The sequence below is a fragment of the Pogona vitticeps genome, chromosome 6 (assembly GCF_051106095.1).
Source record: "Pogona vitticeps strain Pit_001003342236 chromosome 6, PviZW2.1, whole genome shotgun sequence".
NCBI lineage: Eukaryota > Metazoa > Chordata > Lepidosauria > Squamata > Agamidae > Pogona > Pogona vitticeps.
Genome location: NC_135788.1, coordinates 11,110,663 through 11,137,662, shown reverse-complemented (window position 1 = coordinate 11,137,662; position 27,000 = coordinate 11,110,663). Strand labels below are relative to the sequence as shown.

At 38.4% G+C, this 27,000-nt stretch overlaps 1 protein-coding gene across 2 annotated transcripts in view; it reads left to right on the top strand.

Annotated features, from left to right (window-relative positions):
* The window catches only part of LARP4B (La ribonucleoprotein 4B), a 64,238-nt gene extending 38,262 nt beyond the window's left edge, over nucleotides 1-25,976 (top strand). For both annotated transcript variants that reach the window (XM_020779690.3, XM_073002912.2), the window contains exons 3-17: nucleotides 2,647-2,794; nucleotides 3,851-4,012; nucleotides 5,950-6,031; nucleotides 7,349-7,485; nucleotides 8,627-8,730; nucleotides 9,536-9,646; nucleotides 9,915-9,968; nucleotides 10,059-10,268; nucleotides 12,221-12,327; nucleotides 12,904-13,155; nucleotides 17,484-17,529; nucleotides 19,189-19,353; nucleotides 20,331-20,455; nucleotides 20,791-20,908; nucleotides 22,049-25,976. In XM_020779690.3, coding sequence (XP_020635349.3) covers nucleotides 2,647-2,794; nucleotides 3,851-4,012; nucleotides 5,950-6,031; nucleotides 7,349-7,485; nucleotides 8,627-8,730; nucleotides 9,536-9,646; nucleotides 9,915-9,968; nucleotides 10,059-10,268; nucleotides 12,221-12,327; nucleotides 12,904-13,155; nucleotides 17,484-17,529; nucleotides 19,189-19,353; nucleotides 20,331-20,455; nucleotides 20,791-20,908; nucleotides 22,049-22,330 — 2,103 coding nt within the window. In that variant the 3' untranslated portion in view covers nucleotides 22,331-25,976. The remainder of the gene's footprint in view (nucleotides 1-2,646; nucleotides 2,795-3,850; nucleotides 4,013-5,949; nucleotides 6,032-7,348; nucleotides 7,486-8,626; nucleotides 8,731-9,535; nucleotides 9,647-9,914; nucleotides 9,969-10,058; nucleotides 10,269-12,220; nucleotides 12,328-12,903; nucleotides 13,156-17,483; nucleotides 17,530-19,188; nucleotides 19,354-20,330; nucleotides 20,456-20,790; nucleotides 20,909-22,048) is intronic.
* The last annotated feature ends 1,024 nt before the right edge of the window (nucleotides 25,977-27,000 follow it).

Genomic DNA, 27,000 nt, shown 5'->3' with positions numbered 1-27,000 from the left:
CGAAAAACCCACAACAACCATCAGATCCCAGCTGTGAAAGCCTTCGAGAATACATTGAACGCCTCTATGGGGAGGAAACGGTCAGACAGACCCAGAGACTGGAAACACTCCGAAGCAAAAGAACACACCTACTATACACTTTGTTACAGAACAGTGTGGATGCATAAATATGTATACAAATCACTGCATCTGTTAGAAATCTGTATACTCAAACCATAAAATGCAGTGGCTTACATTTTATTTGTAGGATGCATGCCATGAGCATGTTGTATACAATTTCCAGAGATAAGTCATAAAACAGTGCAGTGGTAGGTTTGTAGGCAGATATTTAGTGCACTGGTGTTTATCCAATTCAGCTATACGCTTGTGCTAATGGAAGATTTGCCAAAGCAAGAAAAAGTTATTTCCATCTCCTGCAACAAGACATTTTTCTTTTCTCCCTCACTGCTCTGTAGGGGTTCCCAGCTCCAGAACATTAGATAAGGGAAATGGCTTCTTCCTGGCTCTGCCCTTTGTCAGTGCAGGTACTAAGGTTAGACTTAGTTGACATGACTAAGATTGCATGTATCCAGTAAGAATTATTCCTTTTTCCAGCATGTGGGCAAAAGAAAAGGAAAAAAAAACAGGAGGAGGGAAACAAAATATTGTGGCACATTAAAGGCAAATAGATTTTTTTTCAGAGTGAGCTTTGGTGCATCAAGATATGTTAGTCTTTAAGTGCTTTGTTTTTTTCCTTCTTCTTTCATCTTTGCTTTTTCTCATTTAATTTTGCCAACACGCAATAACCCAGCTACTTCTTTACAACTTTTCCCAGCAGTGACTGTGGGCAATTATTGCGGTGCTAATGTTGCTCTAACCACTTTGAATGTGGGCAGTTACAAAATAATTGCCAGCATCTGCTGCTAGCATACTAATTTGGGGGAAGTATTCTGTCAACTGGGGAGGTGCTTTTTTCTACAGTTCTCAGGACATGTTCACCATTGAGAGCTAGACATTTTCAGCTGCTTCTCTGAATTCTTGTTGAACTTACTAGTTTTTTTGTGTTGCTTTTGGCACCAGCAAGAGAGCCTCATGGGTGTTGGGAAGCCACCCTTGCCACTCTCTTCCAATAATGCAGCTTCAAGATGTAGCATTGTTTTCGGCTTCTGAACCCCTCTCTGTTTGGGGTTTGTTGCAATTGATTCATATTGCATGAAATTATGATATTGCCATGACATAGGACCATTGCTCTTATTTTAAAATTCCTGACTGACTGTTTCTTTATTAATTTATCCGAAGGCACTGAGCTGAGCCAGCTGTAATTGTTGCCAGGTTAGCGCCCCATTTTCACAAAAATATGAGATCTGGCTTGTCATTTCCAGCCCTGAAGTTCTAAGATGATGAGGATGTGTTCTTATTTAGACAAACAAGCCAGTACAAATATAATATTATAGAACTGTTTCCAACCACATTACTTTATTAATATTCACATCCTGGTGATGTCTAAATTTTTATGGAAATTACATAGGTACTAGCTTGTAAAACATGCTTTCTAATAGCGGGAGAGCTAAAAAATGCTTCCACTTAAAACTTATTGTGAAGAAGAAACACAGGCTTTAATTGGTCTACAAAAAACTCTGCTGGAAATTTCCAGCCAACATTTGGCTGGTGAATTCCAGCACACAACACCCTAGTTTCTCACATTGCATTGTCTATATTTCTTTCTCTCTCCCTTTCTGTTTGGTATTTTGCTAACTACATTTCATGGCAAGAATGTCACAAGATAAATGCATCATAGATATGTACCCTTTCCCTTTTTGGCATTACCTTCCTGCTAGCTTTGTTTTTTTCACATTGAGAACAACCATTTCACAAAATGTATTATTCACATAAAATTGAGACAAATAGGTGCTCTGTAAAATTTTCGTGTTCATATGTCCCAAATTAATTTCTTTAAAAATCTCAGTGACCTTGAAAATGGATTCAAAGCAGTCAGCAGCAATATGAGCTGCGAAATCTCTGGTCTGATAAATATGTAAGCCGAGGTCCAATTGTTAGTCTCAACTAGAGTAGATCATTGAATTGATGGAATCTCGCATAAGTATTGTGTTACTACTGAGCCATTTTGCCTGTTAGGAATGGAATTTAAACCATATTCTTGGGTGCCAGATTTCCTTCCATACATGAAGTTGAACTTTTCTGAAAACTGGCTCCTTATGGTTTGGTGTATCCTTGGGAATGATACAGAGGGGTGGGAGCAGGGGTTTCATGTTGAAGGAGAATTAGTGGACCCCACTGATTATAATAGACAAATAGTGATCTAAGTCAGTAAGTATCACATAAGACACTGAAGATCTGTTTATATGCTATATGTTTATGAACTTTCCTTAGCAATTGCGTTCAAATGAATATTTTGTAATAATCATGATGAAGCACACAAACCATTAGTATTTACATCTTGTGTTACTTGTAGGCATGTTCATGATGAGTGTAAGTATAAAAAATTCATGGGGAAGCATCTGCTTTAAAAAAAACCCAAAGAAGGCAAATTGAGTTGGATGTCCTAATTTCTAATATGAAGGGAGACATACTATTGCATTCTTTGTAAAATATTTGTCTACTTCAAGAATTAATTCATGGAATTTAATCCAAACACTGCTTTTATAGGAATCAGCTAAGGTTTCTGAACTAAATCCTAATGCAAAAGTATGGGGGAATCATATGTTACATGTGGAAGCAAGTGGTGCTACTGATGGTGGTGTGAGCAATACTTGGGAAGAAATACCAGATCATCCGCCAGATTCCTGCAAAGAAGGTATGAGCAAGCAATTGTTTTTAACATCTTCTTTTTGGATAACACTTAGTTATCTTTAAAGTAGACTCATTCAAATTAATGGGACTTAAGTTAGTTAAATCCCTTTTATTTAATTAGGTATGCTCTAAACTTGGTAGCTGGACATGGTGGCACTGCGGGTTAAACCGCAGAAGCCTCTGTGCTGCAAAGTCAGAAGACGAGCAGTCGTAAGATCGAATCCATGCGACGGAGTGAGCTCCCGTCGCTTGTCCCAGCTCCTGGCAACCTAGCAGCTTGAAAGAATGTAAAAGAATGTAAATGCGAGTAGATAAATAGGTACCGCCACAGTGGGAAGGTAACAGCGTTCTGTGTCTAGTCGCATTGGCCACGTGACCGCGGAAACAGTCTTTGGACAAACGCTAGCTCTATGGTTTGGAGACGGGGATGAGTGCCGTGCCGTGCCGTCAGACACAACTGGACTAAATTTCAAGGGGAACCTTTAACTAAACTTGGCAGGTATAACTGAACCTTCATTCAACTTTTTTTCCTGAATTAATTCCCTCATAGTTCCTTTAAAATCAGATGTTTATAACTTTATCAGTCTGCTCAAGGTTGTCTCTTTAGCTTCCCTCCTGGTTAGCTTGCCCTTACTGTTTTTTCTGCCTGAGGAGACCAGCATCTGTTCCAGGATAGGGTCTTCACATGCATCCTGCAGGTGGATTCAGATTTAAAGGATGAGACAGACATTGGGAAAGAGTCTGGTCACAGAAGGGGTCATGCAGCTTGTTTGCACCTGCCTTCAGCAGCAATTGTGAATGCAAAAGCAGCAAATGCCATAGCTATAATCATTGAAAACATTTTCAGATGTATTAAGATTGTGATGGCCTTGGGACTAATCTCAAAGACTAAGCTGTGTATTAGTCATTTTATGTACTACAAAAGTCTTGGTCATTTGTAGTAAAAGCAATAAACACAGCTACCCTTAGGGTAGTTATACGGAACATAAAGCTTTTCCTGTCTGGTTTGGAGTAAATAAAACATTTCTTCAATTACAACCTGTGTGTTTTTTCTCTGCAGGGCTGGAAGCCAATGGTGATGGTGACAAAAAGCACCAGAATGAATCATTGACTGAACTTCAGGAACCATCACTGACAGCTCCATTGTCAGACCAGACAGATATGAACCCTTTGGGTTTAGATCATTCAGAGTATGAATCTATGCATGAAAATACGCAGACAGGTAAAAAAAAAAAAAGACAAAATAAGTTCATTGTATGTCTTTAAAATCGTTTGTTTCTCCAGCTTACAAAGTGACCTCCAGTTCGAGAATACATTGACCTGCAGTTCTTATGGTAATACTGGTGTCCCTGGAACTTGCAGATTAAAAGCTACTAAAGTAATTTACCAGAGCAAAATTGAATAATAGGCATTGCTACAAAAATGACTATATAGTAACATAGTCACTTCTACTAAATGTTTAATGTATGGTCTGAAATAGGAAGCACTCATTAAATTGGCATTTTTTGCAGCACACCTATGCATGTGGCCAGTCCCAACTCATTTAAAAGGAATTACTAGTAGCCTTGGGCATGTGTGTGGTTAGCTATATTCTGCTTTTAATGAGTAGTTTAATAGCAGCCTAAGTGTGGAACAGCAGAGACATAGATTGATGAGATAATGACATCTACAATGACATTTGTAGTTGTAGATTATGTACTTGCCCAATGTTTTATTTATTTGAAGCATTCCTCCCCCTGCATTTCTCAGCCAGAGAAGCTCCGTCTATTTAATAATAATAATAATAATAATAATAATAATAATAATAATAATAATAATAATAATAATAATAATAATAATAATAATAATAATAATAATAATAATAATAATAATAATAATAATATTCTATCAATTTATTTGAATGTTTGGCTTTTGTGGATAAATTAAGTATTTTTTAATAGGTGCGAGTTAGCATATTTTATCATCTTACTGATTTGAGTTCCGTGATGGAATATGTCTACCACTCATAGTTTATTTTAATACCATAACCATATTATTGCTTTGTACCAAGAAAAGCTGCATTTTGTAATTTTTATATATTATGGAATTTTTTTGTACCAAGAAAAGCTGGATTTTGTAATTTTTATGTGTTACGGAATTTTTTTTTAGATCTGCGTATTTTACACAATTCTGCTTTTGCTTCTCACAAAGATAAAATAGTAATTAATAACCGTTGAATTGCATAGCTGGAAGCGACCCTATGGTTCATCAAGTCCAGCCCCTCGCACAGTGGGAAATTTAACTCCCAACCTCTGGTTCCACAACCAGAGACCTAAGCCACTGAGCTATCAATCAATATATTTTAGTTATATCTAGGTATTCTTTGTATTTGTTTCAGTGTACTTAAAGCCGAAATGGTATGGTTGTCTACTATTTATATAAAGGAGATGCAGAATAATAGAATTTTAGAGGCTGTCTTGATTGCTTATATACACACAGACAAATCATTTCTAACTTAATGATGCCGCATAGCTTCTGTCTTGCAAACTAAAGGCCATTGCTTCCTTCATTGAGTCAGTTCATTTCATGTTCAGATTTTCATTGTTCCTAATGCCTTCGACTTTTCCTATAATTAATGTTTTTTCCATTGTTACTCCGTATAATTTCTTAAAAATTGTTCCAACTGCAAATAAGTTAGGATTAATATGTTGTTTTATTTGTATTCTGTTATCAATCTGTTTACAGTTGTGTTGCCTGTTAGAATGTCTTTCTCCGTGACTGTTCAGTTCTCTTAAGGGTTTTACAGTGAGATTGTGGTGGTGAAGGAGCTATAGTTGAAAATGGCCTGTGTAACTGTGGTCCATTTATATTCCTCTTAAATCCATGTACAGAATTGGTTGCATCATCATCATCATCATCATCATCATCATCATCATCATCATCATCATCATCATCATCATCATTATTATTATTATTATTATTATTATTATTATTATTATTATTATTATTATTATTATTATTATTATTATTATTGGTAGAATTGGTTTGTGTGAACAATACTTTACGATATTTACTTGCATGTGTTATTGTAAATGAGTTGAAAATCTTAAGAAGCCTTCAGTTTTATGAAGACTAGAGTTTGTTTCTTGGTGTTATATTGTTTGTATTTTCCATTTCTAGGAAGTAAAGAACAGCTGCAGCCAGAAAGTCAAGAAGATTTGCGAGAAGTGCTCAAAAAAACACTGGAGTTCTGTTTATCTCGGTAAGTGTAAGATGAATATACCCAGTAGAGAGAAGTTCCGCTATCTTTTCCTTTAGGGTGATGTGAGAAGTGATAACTGATACACCATGAAATCAGCAATATAGTTATTCATGAAAAAAACCATTTGGATGCCATTTGGATTCCTTGGACCAGAATTCTGAAAGCTCCACCAGTATAATTACACAAGTACTCTAGAGAAGACAGATGATAGAAACTTCGGCAGCCACCAGACCAGTGTTGGTCAGTTCCAGCATTTTCAAGGCCAGCTTGGAGTTTCTAGCATTCTTCCCCTTTGCCAATCAGTGCTCCTCTTGGCTTATGAGAAGAGCTGCAGCTTCCAAAACAGAGAAGCATTCATGCAAAAGGGCTACTGGTTGTTTCCTTATGCAAGCTTTGAAGAAAGCTATACCACTTGTGCAGTGGGGTAAAGCCCTGGCAGGGACCTTGCCATAGGAATGAGAGAGCAGGCTGGGACAGGCATAATGGGTTAATAACATAAATATCTGAAGGCCGTATGGGAGCAAATTATGATGTAAAGGCTTTTGCTCTCTTTTTTTTCTGAACTAAGTATATGGTTTACTTGTCATCTTTATTGTTTCTGCCTAGGCACTAATTATCAAAGTAAGAGAGTTCTACAATCTGCTACTCTTTTATTAGTTGCTTCTGTATGTTCTATGTCTGGGTCGAGATGTTTCCTTCTTGTGCTTAGGAGGAAAGCAACCGCTGAGATTCAAGACAGTTGCGGTCTGTCACCTGTAGCCAAATGAAATATTTTAGCAAATATTATTTGTATTGATCATTAAATGTCTGGTGCTGGTCAGTCTTGAGTGAACTATGTATGTCCAAGATCAATTAATTGTTAATTAAAATATTATGTGTCTTCATTGGCACATAATAATTTAATGGAAGAGATGCATAACCAACAGTAAGACCCCTCACAACCGGTTCTTATAGCATATGACCTGAACTAAACCCAGCCCTTCAGGCTGCATGCAGTAGGCTAAACATAAATCCCTTGTGGGATTTTTTTCCTGTCTATCTGGGACTTTACAGCAGTTGCAACATCTGCTGACTGGACTGCATTCAGTTCGGTGTATCAGATTACATGGTCCTGCCCGTCCTTCACAGCCATGGAATGAAGCAACCCAGGATAGTTTCAGGCTGTTACTCTTGCACTGGCAACCAATAAAATATTAAGTATATGCATGAGTGTACCTTACTACCTATGTGTCTTGTTTTGGGATTATATTATGAATGCAAATTCAGTCTTAGCACTTGCATGAATAATAAGATAATTCCTTTTTTCCCCTTCAACAGAGAGAACCTTGCCAGTGATATGTACCTTATATCTCAGATGGACAGTGATCAGTATGTGCCAATAATGACTGTAGCAAACCTTGATCACGTCAAGAAGCTGAGTACTGATTTGGATTTGATTGTTGAAGTCTTGCGGTGTAAGTAATTGGCATAGCATGCATTCTTGATTTGCACAGGGATTGTGAAATTTTGTTCTACAAAACAGCTTTAATTGGGTGGGGGTAGAGCGATGAAGCTCTTATGATTTCTGAGTGGCATCAGAAAGATAAAGTAGTCAACGTCCTATTGGATACTTACATGCATGCAAGAGGATTTGTGGAAGTTGTTGTGCCAGGTTGAAAAAATGTTGGTTGCGCACTCAAGATTCCTTTTGCATGTGAGTGTTTCAGACTATACTATCTGGAATTCTTATCTGACATATTCATAGTTATGATTATCAGAACTGAAGTTGTAGATAGTGTCCTATTGCTTAATCCATGTGGGTCAACCTGGAGTATGTTGAATATAATGCTTACATCTGCTGACTTGGCCACTAATATGGTGCTAAAGATCAGTATTTGTTATTCTTGTTCTTGTTTTTAGCTACGTACATTTGTAGCCTACTTTTCCTCTACTGAGTTCAGGGCACCCAGCTTGCCTCTCCCCATTTATCCTTTGTGAGGTAGATCGAGTTGAGGATGTCTAGCTCAGAGTCACCTAATGAGCGTCATGGCTAAATAGAGTTTTGAGCCCGATGTTCCAGAGTTGTAGTCAGGCCTCTAACCACTAAGACTGTCTGACGTAGTGAGAAAGCTAGAAGTGTTTTTATTGATGGAAATGAATGTCTCTGGAGTGTTACTCATTTTAATATTTGTTTTACTGCTCCAGGACAGACAAGGCAACAGACCTTTCTGTAGAGCAAGAAAGCTGCCCTTTTGCAGCAAACAAAGCAAAACAAAGCATGCTGCTTATATACTGCCCTACAGTGCTTCAAGCACTCTCTGGGCGGTTTATAAGTTAATTATGCAGGCTACACATTGCGCGCACCCCCAGCGAGCTAGGTACTCATTTTACTGACCTTGGAAGGATAGAAGACTGAGTGAACCTTGAGCCATCTACCTGGGATTGAACCCCAGGTCATGAGCACAGTTTTGGCTGCAGGACAGCAGTTTAACTATTGTGCCACAAGGCTCCCTGTGATTTGTAAATTGAGGGCATTCTGTTAACTACATTAATGGCAGACATAAAACAAAAAGTGGCTTTTTGTTGTCTGAGCAATAATGTTGTGTGTTCTCCCAGCCTTGCCTTTAGTCCAAGTGGATGAGAAGGGTGAGAAAGTCAGGCCAAACCAGAATCGCTGCATTGTGATTTTACGTGAAGTACCTGAATCTACTCCGATTGAAGTAAGTATCTCATTTGGTTCTGTCACCTGTGGAGTCCTAGAAGCCACTCCAGCTTCCCCTTCCACTTGGCTAATTAGGCTTCAGCTGGCCATCAGGGAGTTGATTGCTGTTTTTACACAACTTTGACAGCGGGGAAAAGTGATTTTGCTGGGATTGAGTTCTCTGCATAACCAGGGTTTCATTAATAATTTTTGTCTGTTTGTGCATAACCTTTGAAAGATTGTCTAGTGTATAGATGGGAGAGTGAAATCTCTGATGGCTTAATCATTGTTTGTGGGCTTTCCAATTAGTGCCCTAAGTAAAAACATGAGTTGTGTGTTTGATTAAACAGATATGTTTTGTTTCTTATACTCCTTGAGAAATCTGTCAGTAAAGTGATGAGCTTTCCATGGGATGTTCACTGGGTCCGGTGGCTTTTGTAGGGGAGGGGGATTGCCAAGAACTGGATACAAGTGCTTAAACAGCTAGCATTTGGTTTTAATCTTTCCCACACACTCAATGCTGTACCTCTTGCGAAACAAGCCATGAAGTTCTGAGATGCGATACACAACTACCACACAAGATAGGAGGAGAGAGAGGCCCGATACAGATCCATTTTATGAATAATGTTCTGCTTATGCAACTTTGCATAAGCAAAACATCATTCGTGGTATCTGGGATTGCCTCACTGTACTACTTACTAGTTCTTTGGTGTCATCTGTATGGCTCCCGCATTCACTGGCAGCGTTAATTAGGTTGTTAGTTTGTTTGCTACTTCAACTGTACTTTTTAATGAGTCCTTCTTTTCCTTGTTTCTTTTAAATAGGAAGTTGAAGCACTCTTCAAGGGAGATAACTTGCCTAAATTTATCAACTGTGAGTTTGCCTATAACGACAACTGGTTTATTACATTTGAGTCTGAAGCAGATGCACAACAGGTAATTCAGTTCCTCATGGAACACACACATACATTCATAAACATAGACAGGCAGGCATATATATATATAAACTAGAGATGGGATATTCATATACGAATACAAATATCCTGGACCCAGGTGGTAGATCTCCACGTTTTGGCAATCTAGCTATAATACAAAGGCTAAATTGTATTTTAGTGTCTTAGTGGTTGATATTGCTGCTCTCTCTTTTTTTTTCCTGCTGATTACTTTGCTGTGGTTCTGACATAAATATTTATTCCTCTTAAAGGCTTACAGATATCTTAGAGAAGAAGTGAAAATCTTCCAAGGAAAACCAATTAAGGTAAGTATGTTATATTTTTGTGAGCATTAGTTCTAATTTGGGGCAGAATCTTCTGAGGACAATATGAAAACATAACTTTTTATCTTTTAGGCAAGAATAAAAGCAAAGGCTATAGCTATAAATACATTTTTGCCAAAGAATGGATACAGACCTCTGGACATGAATATCTACACACAACAGCGTTACACAACATCATTTTACTTACCTCCAGTCTACAGTCCCCAACAGCAGTTTCCCCTCTACAGCTTAATTGCCCCACAGACATGGTCAACAACACACAGCTATCTTGATCCATCACTGGTAAGCATGAGCCAATCACTTATTTGTTGATTGTGTGTTCATGTTGTTGCTTGGTTTTGAGTTATCACCCAGGCGTCTTCGATTAAACTGATAGCATTGCGATCCTGATGCACTTTCTATACCTGACATGCTCAATTTATTTTATATGTATTGGCTGACATCCTCTTGCAATTCTCCGTGGTTGTAAATGCTAATAATGCCATCAGCTTCTGTCGACATAACCTTTAATTTAAAATTTCTTATTGCCTCCAACCTCCAGTATCTGAAAATTACTATTAGAGATGGGTTTATTCGTATTCGATGGGTGGCAGCAGTTTTCAGATATTAAAGACATGCACACATCCCATTCTGAGTCTCCCAAAGCCTTCCCCAAGTTGAAAAGAATCCTTAGGGAGACCCAAACATGGGGAGTGGGATAGGAAACTAAATTAAAAGATTATTGGCAATGGCTGGTGACATTAGTTGCATTTATTATCACGCAGCTCTGCCAACAGGATTCCAGCCTTTGGATGAGTTGTGGAGTGGAGTGAATAAAATGAGGGACTAGGATTCAGGAGATCTGAGTTCAAATCCCTGCTCAACTTTGGAAACTTACTGTAGAAATGAAACTGGTAATGCTACTCCTGAAATATCTCACTTACTATGAAACCCTGTTAGGGTTGCTGCAAGTTGGTTTCTGACTTGATGGCATTTAAAATGCAAATATGTATGTTCTTCATAGATAGATAGGGGGTTGAGAACAGTTTTTTTCCAGTTTAAGTATTCTGAATTCTGTTACAGTTCCTTCAGCCTAAATGGGAGTTTACGGTAACAATTATTGACCAAATTATTAAATTTTCTCTATAAACATATATTCTAAGAATGAATTATATCATGATAGCTCTTTAGAGTTTTAAAATACAGACAAGTGTGCCTCTCGTAGAATTTAATCAAAGGTTCACTCATTGTTTCTATTGTGCACATCAGACTATAAATAGTTATGTCCCAGTGCGAAGCTGGTACTTCACAGAAAAAGGCTATACCAGGCGTCTCTCATCTGTTTATGTGCGTTTGAAGACCTATAGAAGTACAGTGGGGTCTTGACTTGAGAACTTAATCCGTATTGGAAGGCGGTTCTCAAGTCAAAAAGTCTGTAAGTCAAGTCTTCATTGACCTACAGTGCATTGAAAACCGATTAATCCTGTAACAGGCCGTTTTTGTTCCATTTTGGTTTTTTTCTGGTCTGTAAGTCAATTCTCAGGCTGCAAGTCAAACCTAAATTTTGCGGCCAGAGAAGTCTGTAAGTCAAGCCGTCTGTAAGTCAAGCTGTCTGTAAGTCAAGGGTCCACTGTAACACACTCATCTGCAGCTGGACAGTACAGTTCATAATTTTGCCCCTTCGCTAGGATGCCTCTTTGTTAGAACCTGTAGAACAATGCTGAATTTCTGTGTTTTTAAATCTATTTCTCACCTTCAGCCTCATCCCTGAAATGCTGTGTCACTTAGTCCATTAGCCTAAACCAAGTCGCACCCATTATTACTAGCAAAATGTTACAAATTGTATCCAAGTGGAAACAACAGCTAAATGAAAATCCCAAACATTCAATTGTAGTGCAGCCTGCAATATAGTCTTGTTGAGTAAAAACATCACTGTGACCTTATTTTCATAAACATCTTATTTCTGGGCCTTGTAAGGAGTGATTATTTTCCTTTACACTCTCTAGCATAGAATGGCAATAAGTATAAAAAGCTACAGCAAGATACTGCTGATAAATAAGCATCCAAAAATTACAATAGGAGTCAAACATTAAGTCATGCCCAGGTCTAAGACGAAAGACAAAAAGATCAAGCTGAAAGATTAAAGTAATTAAATAATTAAAATAATGTGATTGGTTTTGTATCTTTGTAGGTCTTAAGGTTACTGAGAGTCTTGAGACCAACAGCTATGTAATCCTCAATATTTTCTTCAATAGGTAACGCCATTTCCAAATACTGGATTTATCAATGGTTTTACTTCTCCCACTTTCAAGCCTACCGCTTCTCCGCTGACTTCACTCAGGCAGTATACTCCCAGAAACAGGCAAGTTCTAATTTGTTCATTTTGTCAACAGCTAAGTTGAATCTATAATTGAGGACATGGTTGAAATAGGGGTTTGGGGGGGACAACGGCTATGTGTTACTTCAGTTAGATACTTCATTTGGATACGTTAACGTATTTTTAATTAGTTTGAGAACTGTGCAGGTTAATTACATTTCATGCAACAAACTTAAATTATTGGTCCAAGCTGTTGAAAGTTACAGTAGCAATTCAAAATATTAAGTCAAGAAATGTGTTGCCTTCAAATGGAAATCTGTATGGACAATTACACAAATAAAGGATTGAAGGGTTGTCCCTAGAATCATGTAGTTCTTCCTCAAAGCAAACCCAACGCTTTGATCTTGAGCACTGCCATGGCTGTCCAAAAAGATAATTAACCACAAATGTACAGAAGTAATGGAAAACTAAGGTTAACACAAGTTTGTTGTTAGGTACAGAGAAAACTGCTAACTCTAAAAGGCTCCGGAACATGTCCTTTACATGGTTCTAGAAATTTTGTTAAGATTTCATATAATAAAAGACATATGTTTTGTTTTTTATTTGTTTTCCTACCCTTAGAAATCCTGGCAAATCGCATCTACGGCATACAATACCCAGTGCAGACAGAGGGGCTGGACTTTTAGAGAGCCCTACAATATTTAATTTTTCAGCCGATCGCTTAATCAATGGTGTCAGAAGCCCACAAACAAGGCAGCCTGGGCAAAACAGGACACGAATGCAAAATACTACAAGTTATACCAAGCGGGAAGTAGGTAGTGGACGAGTGGAACCTACTGCTTCGGACTCGTCCCCAAGCTTAGGTAGAGGAAGGTGAGTATTGGTTTTCAGTATTCATTAACTTCTGTAAAGAGGTGAGTTAAGTTCTTTGTTTTCATTGTCCTGAGATATGAGAAGGGAGGTGAAACAGTCGACAAAGAGCAAGAGCCAGTTAAATTGAAGCATTTTGTTTAAAGGTAGAGAGAAGAATGGTACTTCAGAAATAAGTTATAAAATGGACAAGCACAGGAGCTGAAAAAGATAGGCATAGAAGTAAAGTTTAGAATTGGCAAAAGTGGGGAAACCACTTTTTAAAGTTTATGTTTAAAAGAGAGTAAATAGCTAACTTAGTATAATAAAGAGTAAACAACTAACAATACATCGAATAAATTCCTGTTGCTTAATGCCAGCTTATGTGGCCTTGGTCAAGCTGCCCAGTTCCAGGGCACCGCCCATAAGAAAGGAATGGAAAACCACTTCCGAGTATTCTCTACCTGGAAAACCCTGGTGGTCCAGATCCACTGAATCGGTAGGGATTTGGTGAGTCAGCTCCCTAAATTCCATTGATTCAAAGTATGACTTCCACATTAAGCAACAGGATTTCGGCCACTATATAAAAAATACAGTTCCTTGTGGGGAAAAGGACAGCATATTTTAAAAAATTGCAACAAAACCGTTGTGGATTTAAAAACGTATCTTTCATCAGTAGATAACTGGGTTTCTCAAATGATCATTTGACAAATACTTCAGTGTGCTTGGAGGTTGTTCAATTCCTGCTTCACATAAATAATAAATGGATGCCATATTGCTTAAGAAAAAAATCTGACTGGGAAGAATTCTGAAACCTGTATTAAATGGTTCGTGACAATTTGGAATATTTGCTGGATTTAAATCTTCCTGCAGAAATAATTAATTTTAGAAAGAAGAGTAGAGAGACAATGCATTTCAATGGGCTATTTTATTTCGCTTGACGGAGATTTTGCTCTACAGCGGATTATCCTCGTCAAGCGAGGCACCACTGTATGTCTCTTTTTAAAAGCTCATTTGATTATCCCAAAACAGGTTTCTGTGACTGAAACTATTTAAATGCTCACAAGAGTGGGAATTCATATATTCTAATAGTGAAGTTGAAAGTTCTGTGTGGAAATGGATTGTTGTGCAACACTGCATGTCTATTGAGTTTATATAATTTTTCTATATAGTCTTTTCTATCCTATAAAAGATCAAATGAAGTTGCTTTCTGTGAAAGAGATGGGTGCTTTTGTGTGTATAACCAGCAGAGGGGTAATTACAGCTGGCTTTGTTAATCATTGGCTCATCTGCAGATTAAACCAGCCTGCTTCTAATATTGCATTTCTAGCATCTTTTTTGAGAAGCACCCATAGTACCCTGCTGCTCATTTCAAATTCATCATTAGAATATATGAATGTTTTCCCTTTAGACTGTTGTGTGGAAACCTCTCTGGCAACTTGGCTTCAGCAGCTACTTGCGTGTGCCAAGACTGTTAGCCATTGACGCTTACAAAAGAAACCCAATCAGATTTTAAACACAGTGTTAATGTTGCCATGTGGTGATACTGGAAATTAGGTAATAGGTAGTTCCATTTTTTAAGTCATCTAGAACCTTGATGCTTTAGAATGAGCTATTTGCATTCTTTATCATTTCAGGTGTGCTCAGAATTTTGTCCCATTTCCACATTAACTTTTCCACATTAATGTTTCATAATTAGCATGAAAATCCATATTTGGATAGTTATTTTTTCAATCTGTTTTCTCACAAAATGTGCTCTTCTAAATGGGCCTTTTCAATTAAATGTTGAACATTTTTTGTCACAGACTTTATCGCACAATTAGGAGAAATGTGAAATCTGAAGGATGATTATGTTCTGATACTTTCAGTAGTATGTACAGATCAGCTTAGTTCAGTATTTGTAACTAAGCATTTGTAAAAGGTTCCCATCAACTGTGTCGTTGATGAAATCCTGGCCCCTTCTTTCAGGGAAAGCTTTTTAACTTTTTGATTTTTTTTTTCATTGTTTACTGAGAGTGTAAATATAGAAGGGGACTAATTTTTTCCCTTAAAAATCAAAAATACACTTTTTTTGCAAATTGGTAGTAGATGGACTACTTACCGTATTTTTCGCTGGGGGGGAGTGTCTGCGTTTTATGGAGCGAATACTGTAAAACAGCGCTCCCCAGTGCCCAGCGGTGGGAGCTGGGGCAAAATTGCAGCCTTCCAGGACCGTTCTGAGGCTTGGAAAGCTGGCGATTTCACCCCTGCTGGCCCCCTGGGAGGCACTCTCGGACCCTTCCGAGGCTCCCCCGCAGGCCCAGCGGGCTGAAATTGCCAGAATATTTATTTCCTGTTTTCCTCCCCTAAAATGAAGTCCGTCTTATAGAGAGGTGTGTCTTATGGACCGAAAAATACAGTATATTGAAAAGAATGTGAAATTATGAAGGCAGATTAGGAGGAAAAGAACTGTCCACTGCGAAAACCTCTTTAATATTTCGCCAAACATTCATTTTGGTTTCTAAGCCTTCAGCACAGCTGATAGTACTGGAGATTTATAAGAGGGATTTTTAAAGGCTTTTTGACAAATTTTTATTTATGTGCTGCTTGGATAAAGCAAAAGTAGAGCAAAGTGGGCTGCTTATATACTGCCCCATAGTGATTAAAACACTCTCTGGGTGATTTGGAAATTTAATTATGCAGGCTACACATTGCCCATCCAGTGAGCCGGGTACTCAGTTTACCAGCCACAGAAGGATGGCAGGTTGAGTCAACCTCAAGCCGGCTTCTTGAGCCCAGGATCAAATTCAGGTCATGAGCAGAGTCTTAACTGCAGTACTGCAATTTAGCCACTGTGCCATGGGACTCCTATAGACATCACTTTTTGTGTGTGTTCATAATATACAAGAGTCTTCAGTTCAGTGGAGATGTTCATTTGACCTTTCACCTTCTTTGCGTTGACATGCAGCTGTTTCTGAGTTTCATTCTAGTTGGTATGGCTGAAACGTAAATAATAGCTACTACAACAGCTGCTATAATCTATAAAACATTTGGATCCCACAGGCAGTATTGAATTTTGTCATTCTAATCAGTGGAATCTAGTGGTAAAAGCAGGAGTAATAGGTTTCATAAATTTTATAGACAAGTGCTGTAAAATTACTGCCTTAACCATTCACCCATGCTGTGGCATTACTCTGCTGCTCATCATTCTTGCATGCCAATACAGAACGTAACCTACAAGAACAGATTTCTTGTAGCACCTTAAGGAGACTTCCAGTTCTTGTTTAGCACCAGCTGTCATGGACCACAGCCCACGTTATCAGACGGATGTGGACTGCAATCCCCCAAAGTTTGTTCCAGATGAAATGTGCTAGCCTTTATGGTGCCATAACAGTATTCATTTGTCCTGCATAAGACCAAAACAGCTGCCCTATGGAAGTGCGCCTTTGTTATGAAGGAATACCATGGCAAACCCACATGAGCTGAATTGAGTGCTACTGGGTGACCAGCAGTAATGGGAAGTGTCTATAAGCAGCTCAGCATTTACTTGACTTACAGCATATACTCAACCTGGAAAACCTGTACCTCTCACTTGAAAATGTTTGCCAGAGACTCTAAACTCCCAGTACTGTGAAGGAAACAATACAGTGGTGCCTCGCTAGACGATGATAATACGTTCCACTGAAATCGCTGTTTAGCGAAATCATTGTCTAGCGAAAAGCAAATAGTCGTCTAGTGAAAATTGGTTTGCGAAACAGGAACCAAACATTGTCCAGTGAAATTCCCCCATAGGAATCACTGTTTTGCGAATCGCTATAGCGATTGCAAAAAGTCAATGTCTAGCGAAAAAACTGTCATGTGGGGTAACTGTCTAGCGAAGCACCACTGTATTGTGGCCTAGTCAAGCTGATCTTGCTGTCTGAATCATTTGACTAGATGCAAAACTATGCCAAGACATGGAAGGTACTATTAAAGAGGCTGCTATGGGACTCACAGGGAAAGAGTTGTATTTATAAGCATTTTCCACTGTAGAGATAAAATGTATCTGCACAGACACCCTCCAAAATAGGGAAGCTCTTAATGAAAAGAGTAGCCCTCCGAGAGCGACAGCCAAATTAGGCCAAATTTCTCCCAAGATTTTTTGCTTGGAAACATTCTCATATATTTTTTTTCCTACACCCCTGGAAATAATAAGAGCATTTTGCTGCATTATTTTCAAGCATTTTCCATTAGATAGATATTTGGTATTTATTTGGTATTTGCTAAATGGTTACTTGACCTGGCTTAACCTGCTGTGACTCCAGCACCAGACTAGCTCTCTCAATAGCACACTATTAAGAGTAAGTTTCTAGTGACTGATTTCCTTTCTCCAGAAAAAACTCATATGGCTATCGGAAGAAGAGAGAAGATAAGTTTACGGTGAGTATGCAATGTCTAGTTCTTCATGGACAAGTCACTTATTATCAGTGACAATAAAACATGGAATCTTTGACATAATATAGCTACTAAATTTGAAAAAAACAACAATACTATTCTACCCTGTTTCCCCCAAAATAAGACAGGGTCTTATTTTTGCTCCCACAAATGCATTAGGTCTTATTTTCAGGGGATGTCTTATTTTTTTTTCATATACTACAATCCACAAATACAGTCATGTCATCTTCTGGTTGCTGCACAAGGATGGAGGGCGGGGTTTCACTTAACTGGGGCTTATTTTGGGGGTAGGGTTTATATTACAAGCATCCTGAAAAATCATACTAGGGCTTATTTTCAGTTTAGGTCTTCTTTTTGAGGAAACGGTAAATTGTCAAAACATCATAGTCAAACCAAAGTTAGTGAAAAGACAAGGTTTACTGAAATGGAACATACTCCCTCCTGTCTGCTTCGTTGCACCTATCAACATTTAAGAGGCTTTAACTCTGTTGTCTCAGGCAGAAATGAATCTCCTTTTCAGAAAGAGGAGATCCTAGATGGCAAGTGGGCTGTAGCCACCTTGTGTCCTTGTTAAGGAGAATCATAGAATTGTCGTAGGGTTGAAATGGACCTTGTAGGTCTTCTAGTCGAACCATCTGCCCAAGGCAGGAGACTTCATACCACCCCAGACAGATGGCTGTCCAGTCTTTTCTTGAAAACCTCCAGCGATGGGGCACCCACAACATCAGGAGGCAAGCTGTTCCACTGCTTAATGGTTCCCACCATCAGGAAATTCCTCTTTGTTTCCAGGTTGGGTCTCCCTGTGACGAGTTTCCACCCATTGGTTCTTGTCCTACCCTCAGGCGCAATGGAGAATAAATTGATGCCCTCTTCCCTGTGGCAACCCTTCAGAAATCGGAAGACTGCTATCATGTCTCCCCTCAGTCTTCTCTTCCTTAAGCTAAACATACCTAGTTCTTTTAGTTATCTTCATAGGATTTAGCCTCCAGTCCCCTTATCACCTTTGTTGCTCTGTCTGTCTAAAAAATGTGGCAAGCAGGCAGATCAGCTGACCATCTGCAACTTTGTAGCTTCAAGAGCATATGGGGTATCTCTTCTTCCCATTTCCCCTCACATACTGTATTTTGCCTGTTGAGTTCTTTCACTTTTTTCTTCCCAGGTAACTGTTCTTATTGTCAGGCTTTTCCCCCTCCTTCTAACATGCCACATCATGTTGCCTGTCCCCACAAACCCAAAATATACCACGTTTTGCTTTTATATGAACTGTAAGAGGTACCTGGTGTATTTGTATTGTGTCTCTGTAGCTGCATTTAGTAAAACTTAATGACGTCCCTCCCCCCCCCTCCCGGAATGGAAGTTGAAACTTGCTAAGTCATTAAAGAGGTAGAGTGTTTGATTGTCTGGAGTGATATCCTGATTCAATTACCTTGATTCCTGTCTAGAAACTTTTTTTAACCTGGAGAATGGCTGCTTTCCTCATAAAAAACAATGGACTTGCAGCTGGAGAGGCTCAGCATGCCATGTCATGCACCTTGTATCCCACAGCTGCTTGAGCAGCAGGCATGTAGCCCTCTGAATTTTAGAGATCATTGGAGGTTTTACCTGACATTTGCACCATTTCCTTATGCTGAACATCTCTTGCAGAGAGGACAGGCACAGTCTCCACCCCCTCCAAAGCCTCCGTCTCCTAGTTTTGAGTTGGGGCTGTCCAGTTTTCCTCCATTGCCTGGAGCTGCTGGTAACCTAAAGACAGAAGATTTGTTTGAAAATCGGTTATCAAATGTGATTGTTACAACATCAAAGGAAAAGGTAAGCTATTTACACACAGAGAGAGAGAGAGAGAGAGAGATTTTGGGAAAGATAACATCAGAATTTGTCAGTTGCATTTGTTGAGCTTTATGAGTTAAGGCCTAGTTCTTGATTGCAAGTTTGTCTGAAGTGAGTCTTTAATTTTGGTTTCTGGCTAACTACAGGGTAAATCTATGTACTTGTGTAAGAGAAATTCAAATCAGTAACTAGATGTCCCTGTAGTGGCAAAGAGGTGTTTTCATGTTGATAGAAGAAAAGGAACAAGTTCAGCCAGAGTGCCTAATAGACCGACGTGTCAAGGTGAAAGATGTAAAGCTACCAAGGTCTAGATCCAGTGTTTATAACCAGCTAAGCTTCCCATATTACCTGGTCCTTGCAATTAAATGTTAAGGTAATTAAGCTAAAATGGCATTGAAGAAATATCAGACGTTCTTAGATGTGATGCAAGAATACATGCAACTCTGTGTTGTCATTCACAGCCCAGCTTTGAGGGGCCAAGTGTGTCTAGAAATAGTGTATAGTGTTGCACATAGTCCAGGAGATACCAGGCCCCAAAGCATGTTTTCCTACAAGCACCTCTTTAAATCCAAACTCAAGCATTCCTGAACTTGATGTAGCATAAATGTCATCTTTGACTCATCACTGATGTTGACTGCGATGATTACTTCCGACCTAAATGTTTATTTTGGCGTCATCCAATCAGATTGTCATATTTGGGCTGGGAAGCAGGTATTTTTGAGATCATCACTGATCTCATCGTTTGAGTCACTATGTATTCCTTGCTGAAATTAACATGCTGTGATATAACAGCTCAATTGATCAGAAGCTGATGCCTCACTACAGGGTTTGAGTCCTTTTGGCATCTTTCTCCCATTACCCCTTTCATAAAGATGTTGTGTGTGTTCAAGTATCTTACATATGCATTGTGTTGTTGCTTTGGAAGTACTATGAAATGATCAGACTTTCACTTTCCTCAGAACCTTAACATCAGTGCAAATGCAAACGCTGTTCCATCAGGACTGCCTCGAGAGCCTTTATTGCCAGTCTCTTCTGCTGTGCCCGGGACATTTGAAAGGACTCCTTCCCCAACCCAGCCTCCTGAGTAAGGATCTTTACATGGCTTTAAATATACTACTCTGAGTTAACAATTTCATCATTAGCTGTGTGGGCCAGGGTTTCTGCTAGTTGCAGTCCAAGAACACCTGAGTTACCCAAGATTGGTAATCACTGGTCTAGGGATTTATCTTTAATCATGACACTTTGAACCTGGCTATCACTGTGAAAAATTGCACCCAAGACGAGGAGTGAGTATTCACTTAGTTCTCTACAGTAGAGAGATACTCCTTTTCCCTAATGGAATAGGAGCCATTGCCTTCTGCATGTTGACTGAGCAAAGTTCAAGGTGTTTTACTACATTGGTATGTTCATCTTTGTCAGTTGCAGTGACCCCAAAGTTGTGGAAAAACAGCAGAAGGAAACACAAAATACTGAAAGACTTTCTTCTGTACTCACTACTGCTTGTAAATCAGTACAAGTAAACGGGGGTGCTGTAGCTGTAAGTACATTTTTATTTATGTATTTATTTATTTTATTAGATTTGTATCCCGCCCATCTAGACTATGTCTACTCTGGGTGGCTTACAGTAAAAGCATGAAAACAACATATAAACAACTAAACAACAATTCAAATCAATGATATTAGTGGCATTCAAGATGGAAAAGCAAAATGGAAGTTAAGATAGAAAAGAAAATCAAGTTTTTACTTTCATGAGAGGTTCTCTGTTTAGCTATGAGTCTTTTAGGCAAGAAAATTCAAAATGATTGAGTTACTTAGTATTTGGTTAGTAAAGAGTGATGAGTAAGCAATGGAGAGCTTGAAATCTCTTCTGTCCATACATGAGCATAATCTGTCAAATATAACTATATCTTAATTTCCTGAATCAGTAGCCAGATGGATTCAGACAGTCCATTTTCTCAGCACTGCTTAATGACGCCTATGCTCAACGTGGTCAAAACTCGTGTGTCTATATTAACCCATTATAAGCCAAGCAGTCAGTATTCACAAGCTGTGTTTTCACCCATCTTCCTAGCTGACAACTAACTTTGCTTGCAGAGGTGCCCTTATTTATCTCAGAAGCATATAATATTTATTTCATCTTTCTCTTCTGCAAACTTTAAACCCAAAAGCAGCTGACACAAATTTTACAATCGTAAATTACATCAAAATGAATAAAATGTGCAAAAAAAGAACCCCAAATTAAAACAAAATGGCATGATAGAACCAAATCATTTATGTCAGTGACAGTGAGTGAGAGAGATTGTATAGGCGTAATTTAGCTTGCAGTGGAATCTTAAATGTTGATGTTGAGGTTTAATTTGTCAGGAGAGATCAATACTTCCTTGAACTTTTTGACAACAGCTGTTCTTATAGTGAAACGAAAACTCTTAAAGTACTGCCTCATTCCCAAAGCTTTCTCTCTCTGTGTAGAGGGGCATAATTGACTTGCCTCGATTGTGAAAGCATTACCTTTGATCAATATTGCTGTGCAATTTGTAGCACTCACGTACCCTGTGTAAAAAACATTCTTGCTTATTACTCAGTGCATTCAGGGGGGCTGCTTGAGCTGGAAGTGCATTTTGATTGTTTAAAAAGGGACCCCTTTGCACTTAAAAGCCGTGTCTGTTTTGCCACACAGGAATTACGAAAACCTAGTTACGCAGAGATCTGCCAGAGGACATCGAAGGACCCACCTCCATTGCAGCCCCCGAAAGAACAGAAGCCAAACCACGTCGCCTGTGGGAAAGATGAAAGGAAGCCTGCAGAATCCCTAGAGAGGAGCAAAGAACCCCCTCCGGCGAAGTCGAATCCAGGGCAGCCCAAAGACCAGCGGAGACTGTCAGGACGCAGGTCACCCCCTCCAGCCATTGTGAAACGCCTGACGAAAGAACAGAGCACCCCTCCAAAATCACCTCAGTGAAATTAGTGTTCAAAAAGAAGTTCAATAATAATAATAATAATAATTCTCACTATGAAGTAAACCTATGTGGCCACTCAGAATACACAGAATGAGTTGCTGGTTAGGAGCTTGCATTGGGTATGAAAATCTATGAAATGCCTGCAAGGTTTTAGTTTTTGTTTGTTTTGTTTTCCTTGTAAAGTAGATTGCGCCTCCAGTTCTCTTGCTCTCTCCCACATCCTTGAGCAAACAGTCTATTCGGTCAGGGTTTAATTAATCTAAACCTTACATTTTGGTTGGTGCTGAACTGGGGGTAATGCCTAAAATCTCTTTTTGTTCTTGCTTCTAGATGGAAGATGCATTTACCTGAAAAATCAATTTTTTATTAAGCCTCCATGTGGCTGTGTGAATACAGGCTCTGTCTCATGAGTTGTTTTTTTCCTGATCTACTAAGCAGAATTATGCTGCTCTTGTTTTTAAATAACTGATCTGTTAAATACATATCTTCTTTTAAAAAAACACAGAAGACTAATAATAGCAGCTAATATGTAGAGCGCAAAGGAAAACAGGTTTTATAAGACTAGTTTCACTTTTTCTTTTAAAATTCCAGCTGCTGTAGGACATCAGCAAATAAACTACTTTTTTAAGTTGGGGAAAAATGGATTCTGATGTTTTAAAATGAAACCATTTTTGTTTCGGGCCAAATTTGAGGTTCCATAAAGATGAGTAGTGAGGATACTCTAACCTGTTTGTTTTGATGGACTGCAAGCAAGTAACCAGCTTCTCAATCCCGGATAAAAGGGTTCCTTGAATTTCACGAAAAGGAAAAAAAAAAAAGCACATTGTGGATAAAAAAAATTAAATACATAAGCCCTTGTAAATGGCAGATGTCGGCTAACAGCTGTTTTTCATGAGATAGCACAGTGGCCATCTTGTGATGAGGATCTCCCTTTTTTCCCTGAAGCCAGAGCAAATTGCTTTCTGGTCCCCCCCCCTCCGTACTCCATGTAGGTTTTTAAAACAATGCTCAAAGTGCTCTTCGAAAGAGTTCATATCTTAATCAGCCTAAGTGCTGACACTTTTCTGTACCTACAAACATTGGCATATGGATTTAATTTTTTTTTCCAGTCCATGACATAACGGAGTTCTTTTTTTGTGTGTGTGCGTGTGCATATATGGTGAAGGAAGAGATCCCTTGTTTCTGTCTGGAGTGAGTTTTGTCACACTTATTTACTTTAGACGTGACATGCTTTCTGAAGGACACGGATGCACTAAATTAACAAGTTTCTAATAAAGTTGAATATAAATTATTTTTGTTTTAAAATGCCTAAAGTTTTTCTTTGAGTGTTTAAGCAGCTGATGGTTCGGATGAAAATGTATTCCTGCTGAATACAATTTATTCCACACACAAAAAGGTTTATTTAAACAACTGATTTTTTAAAGAATTATTTCCATCCAATATTTAAAGACTTGAATTTTATTTAAACTTGAAAATGACTTTGCCTTAACTTTTGTATAAGACAGCTTAGAGTTACTGAAATCTGACCCCTCCAAGGGTTAGTGCGGGTGGCATATACAGAATTACTCAGTTACAGTATGTATGTATTGTCACTGGTCTTACTGGGTAAACATACTGTAGTACAGGTAGTAGCGGCAGTTTTTGTAAAATACCTTAAAAGATCTTAAGCAGTTGATCTTTTTCAAAATGTTGAAAAAAAATCTGTAAATGGGAATAGTCAATACTGTATTAAATATGTGCACTTGGAAGTGTGTGCTTTTGCTTGTACAGGTGTAAATAATCAGAACATATAAAAAGGTACCATTAAAAAACTGATAAAAATTATTGATATATTATAAATGTTGCTGTTGAGATGGATGTAGATAAACTAAATGTTGTGGTTTGAATATTACTTTAATTTGTTTTTTTTTTCCTTTGTTTCTTTTACTTTTATCTGATGTGCTGAGCTGATTCTGCCTCTTCACTGCAAAAGGGAATTGGAGAACGTCTGGCATTTTGAAAAAAAAAACTACATGGAAGTGTGCATTTTTCAACCAGTGTGACATAGGGTTGTGCAACATAGTTTTGATTTGGTGTTACAGCCCACGGCTGTTAAGAACCAAATTGGAAGGAAACAACATTGCAGCAAAAAAAAAAAAGTAGCTCCAGAGTTTCCTCAGCCATTTTCCTGAGGCCACAAGGTTGGCAAGTGACACATGCTGGATAGAGGCGGAACACCCAGGGCAGTTGATTTCCAAATAGGTTGCTGCTGTTTTAATTGTCCTCTTCACAAAAGAGTCAACAAAACAAGCCAACAAAAGCCCACGAGCCTGCCTTTTGCATTGCAAAAGGTAACAGGAGCAGACTGAGCCTGTTTGTTGCTTTCTGTGAAGACACAGCAGGAGATGGAGACTCTCCCGACAGAAGTCACCAGATGAGTTCTGTTGTTGGGTTTTAATGGTTGCCAGAAGAGCCCTGAGAAATGGCAGCTAAACCTGAGGTGCTGTTTCGGCCAAGTGTCGGATTGTTCCGTTTGCCTGTTGAAAGCCTGAAGGGAACAGCTGCAAAGAAAGCAGGAAGTAGTCCCAGCTAAAGTGTACAAGCTAATCATGGCTGCTTGAAATATTCAAGTGAACATAGGCAGACTAGCAAGGAGGTTATACTGTTCTGATGCATTATGCTGCTGCTGCTTGTACTAGGTTAATACACTGTAATTCTCACCCAAATAACAATCTATGTAAAGAATTTTTAAACTCTACTGTGAGAGCATTTTTAAAAGCAAAAAAAAATGTTATGCCAAATACCTTATCCAATCACTTTGATATTTATCTAGACAATATGGGGCTACTGGAACAAAAACTGATATCACACGCACTGTTTACATACAATAATTCAAATCTGTTTTTTTGTTTTAAATGCACCCCTGAAATCTGAGTTGGAAGTTAAAATGATAAGAAACCAATGCAATTTGGCTTTTTTAAAAAAAGTAGGATAACTTTGCTCTTTATAGGCAAGTTATGAGTCATGTTCTTCTGAGATTTCCTCAAGGAACGCATTTAAAACAAGGATTTTGTTTCCTAAGGCTTAAGATGTACAATAATTCCCATTGGGATATCTTACCTGCCCCTACCCCACCTCAAATTTATGTTCTGTTCTAGAGCAGCCAGTGAACTGTTGAGTTCAAATTTTAAATATTATTATTTTTTTTGTTGTTCTTCATTTTTCTGCCTCTCATTGGAAGACATAGTGAGTTGGCAAAGAGATGACCTTGCTTGCAAGTATAACACGGTGGATCGTGAACAACCGCTGCCTGTAAGGGCCCACTTGACACACACTATGCCTTGCAGCTAGCTGCAGTTCTCATGTGTTGTGTAACCTCTTACACTGATAGCAGCAGACAATCGAAGACATGTGCAAGCTAACAGCTGCCCATCATGAAACAGAAGGTGTAATATGGAGGCCTTTTTTTCTGAGCGTGTTTTGTTTTTTTGTTTTTGTTTTGTTTTTCCATTTAAGACTGGAATCAAGCTTACATGTAAACTATTGGTAATTTAAGTTTCCTTTTGTGTCATAAAAGTGTACAACTGTCTAAATATGTAGGTTATGAAAAATAAAGATTTAGGCACTGTTGAAATTCTCTTTTTTTAAATTAAACTTCTTACAACAGTATTTTTCACTTCTTGTGTCTTTGCGCCCACTTGTGTGTAATCTTACTGCTTCAGAGACTGACACTGGAAGCTCTTTCATTTTGAGAACTGATACACTTTTAAAAGCAATAAATGCTAAACTAAAGGTGGACAGCTGGCCCATTATTGCAAGGGGTTTTCTGTTGCCATGTTTATTTGTCCATCTTGTGACTAAACATTTCAGCAAAATTCAGTTTGCAAATCTTTCCTTGGCAGATTGTAAATATGGTTTTGCTTTGTTACACATAAACTCTTGTTTATGAATTGTTGGTTGAAATAGACTAATAACCACAATCTTTTCAGATACTCATCTGTAGCATTTGCCATATGTGTATGTTTGATATGTATTGATCCAACTTGGTACCTATTGGTTAACCAAGATGGTTGCTTATGAGTTGTTTTTGCCTGCACTTATGATATGGTATTTTCATCATTAGTGGTAATTTTCAGTAGCTCTTGAAGAGATCAGAGTTATGTGAGACATTAATGATGTGGATTATTCCCTTGTTTCTTGTAGAAAAATACTAGAACATAGTTACATAGGACTCGTTGCACCAGAAAGGAGGTGAGCATATATGTTTAAATATACACTGTTGCAGTGTATTGCCATAATGCCAGACATCCATCGCTTGTTCATCAGACATTGCTCTTGCAGCAGTCCTTAGTTGAATTGGAATAAGAGGTTGCAACTGCTTTATTTAGCAATTAAAAATCCATGTAACATTTTGTAAAAATGCCAGGTTAAATACTACATTCCTTCTATTATCTTTTAGCTGTGCCGTGTGTTTCTGCAAGATACACAAGCCAGACAGAACCATGCAACTTGAATAAGCGTTTCGTTAAATTCAGTGGCTCCCCAAAGGAAACTTCAGCTCAGTAGTGATGAGTCGCAGAGTTGCTCCTTGACTTCTCTATCATGTTCACAGTTCCTGACAATACGAGAAACGTAATTTAACACTACAGTTGTGCAAAACATGACCCCCTTATCTTTCATCCTAACCTGCGTA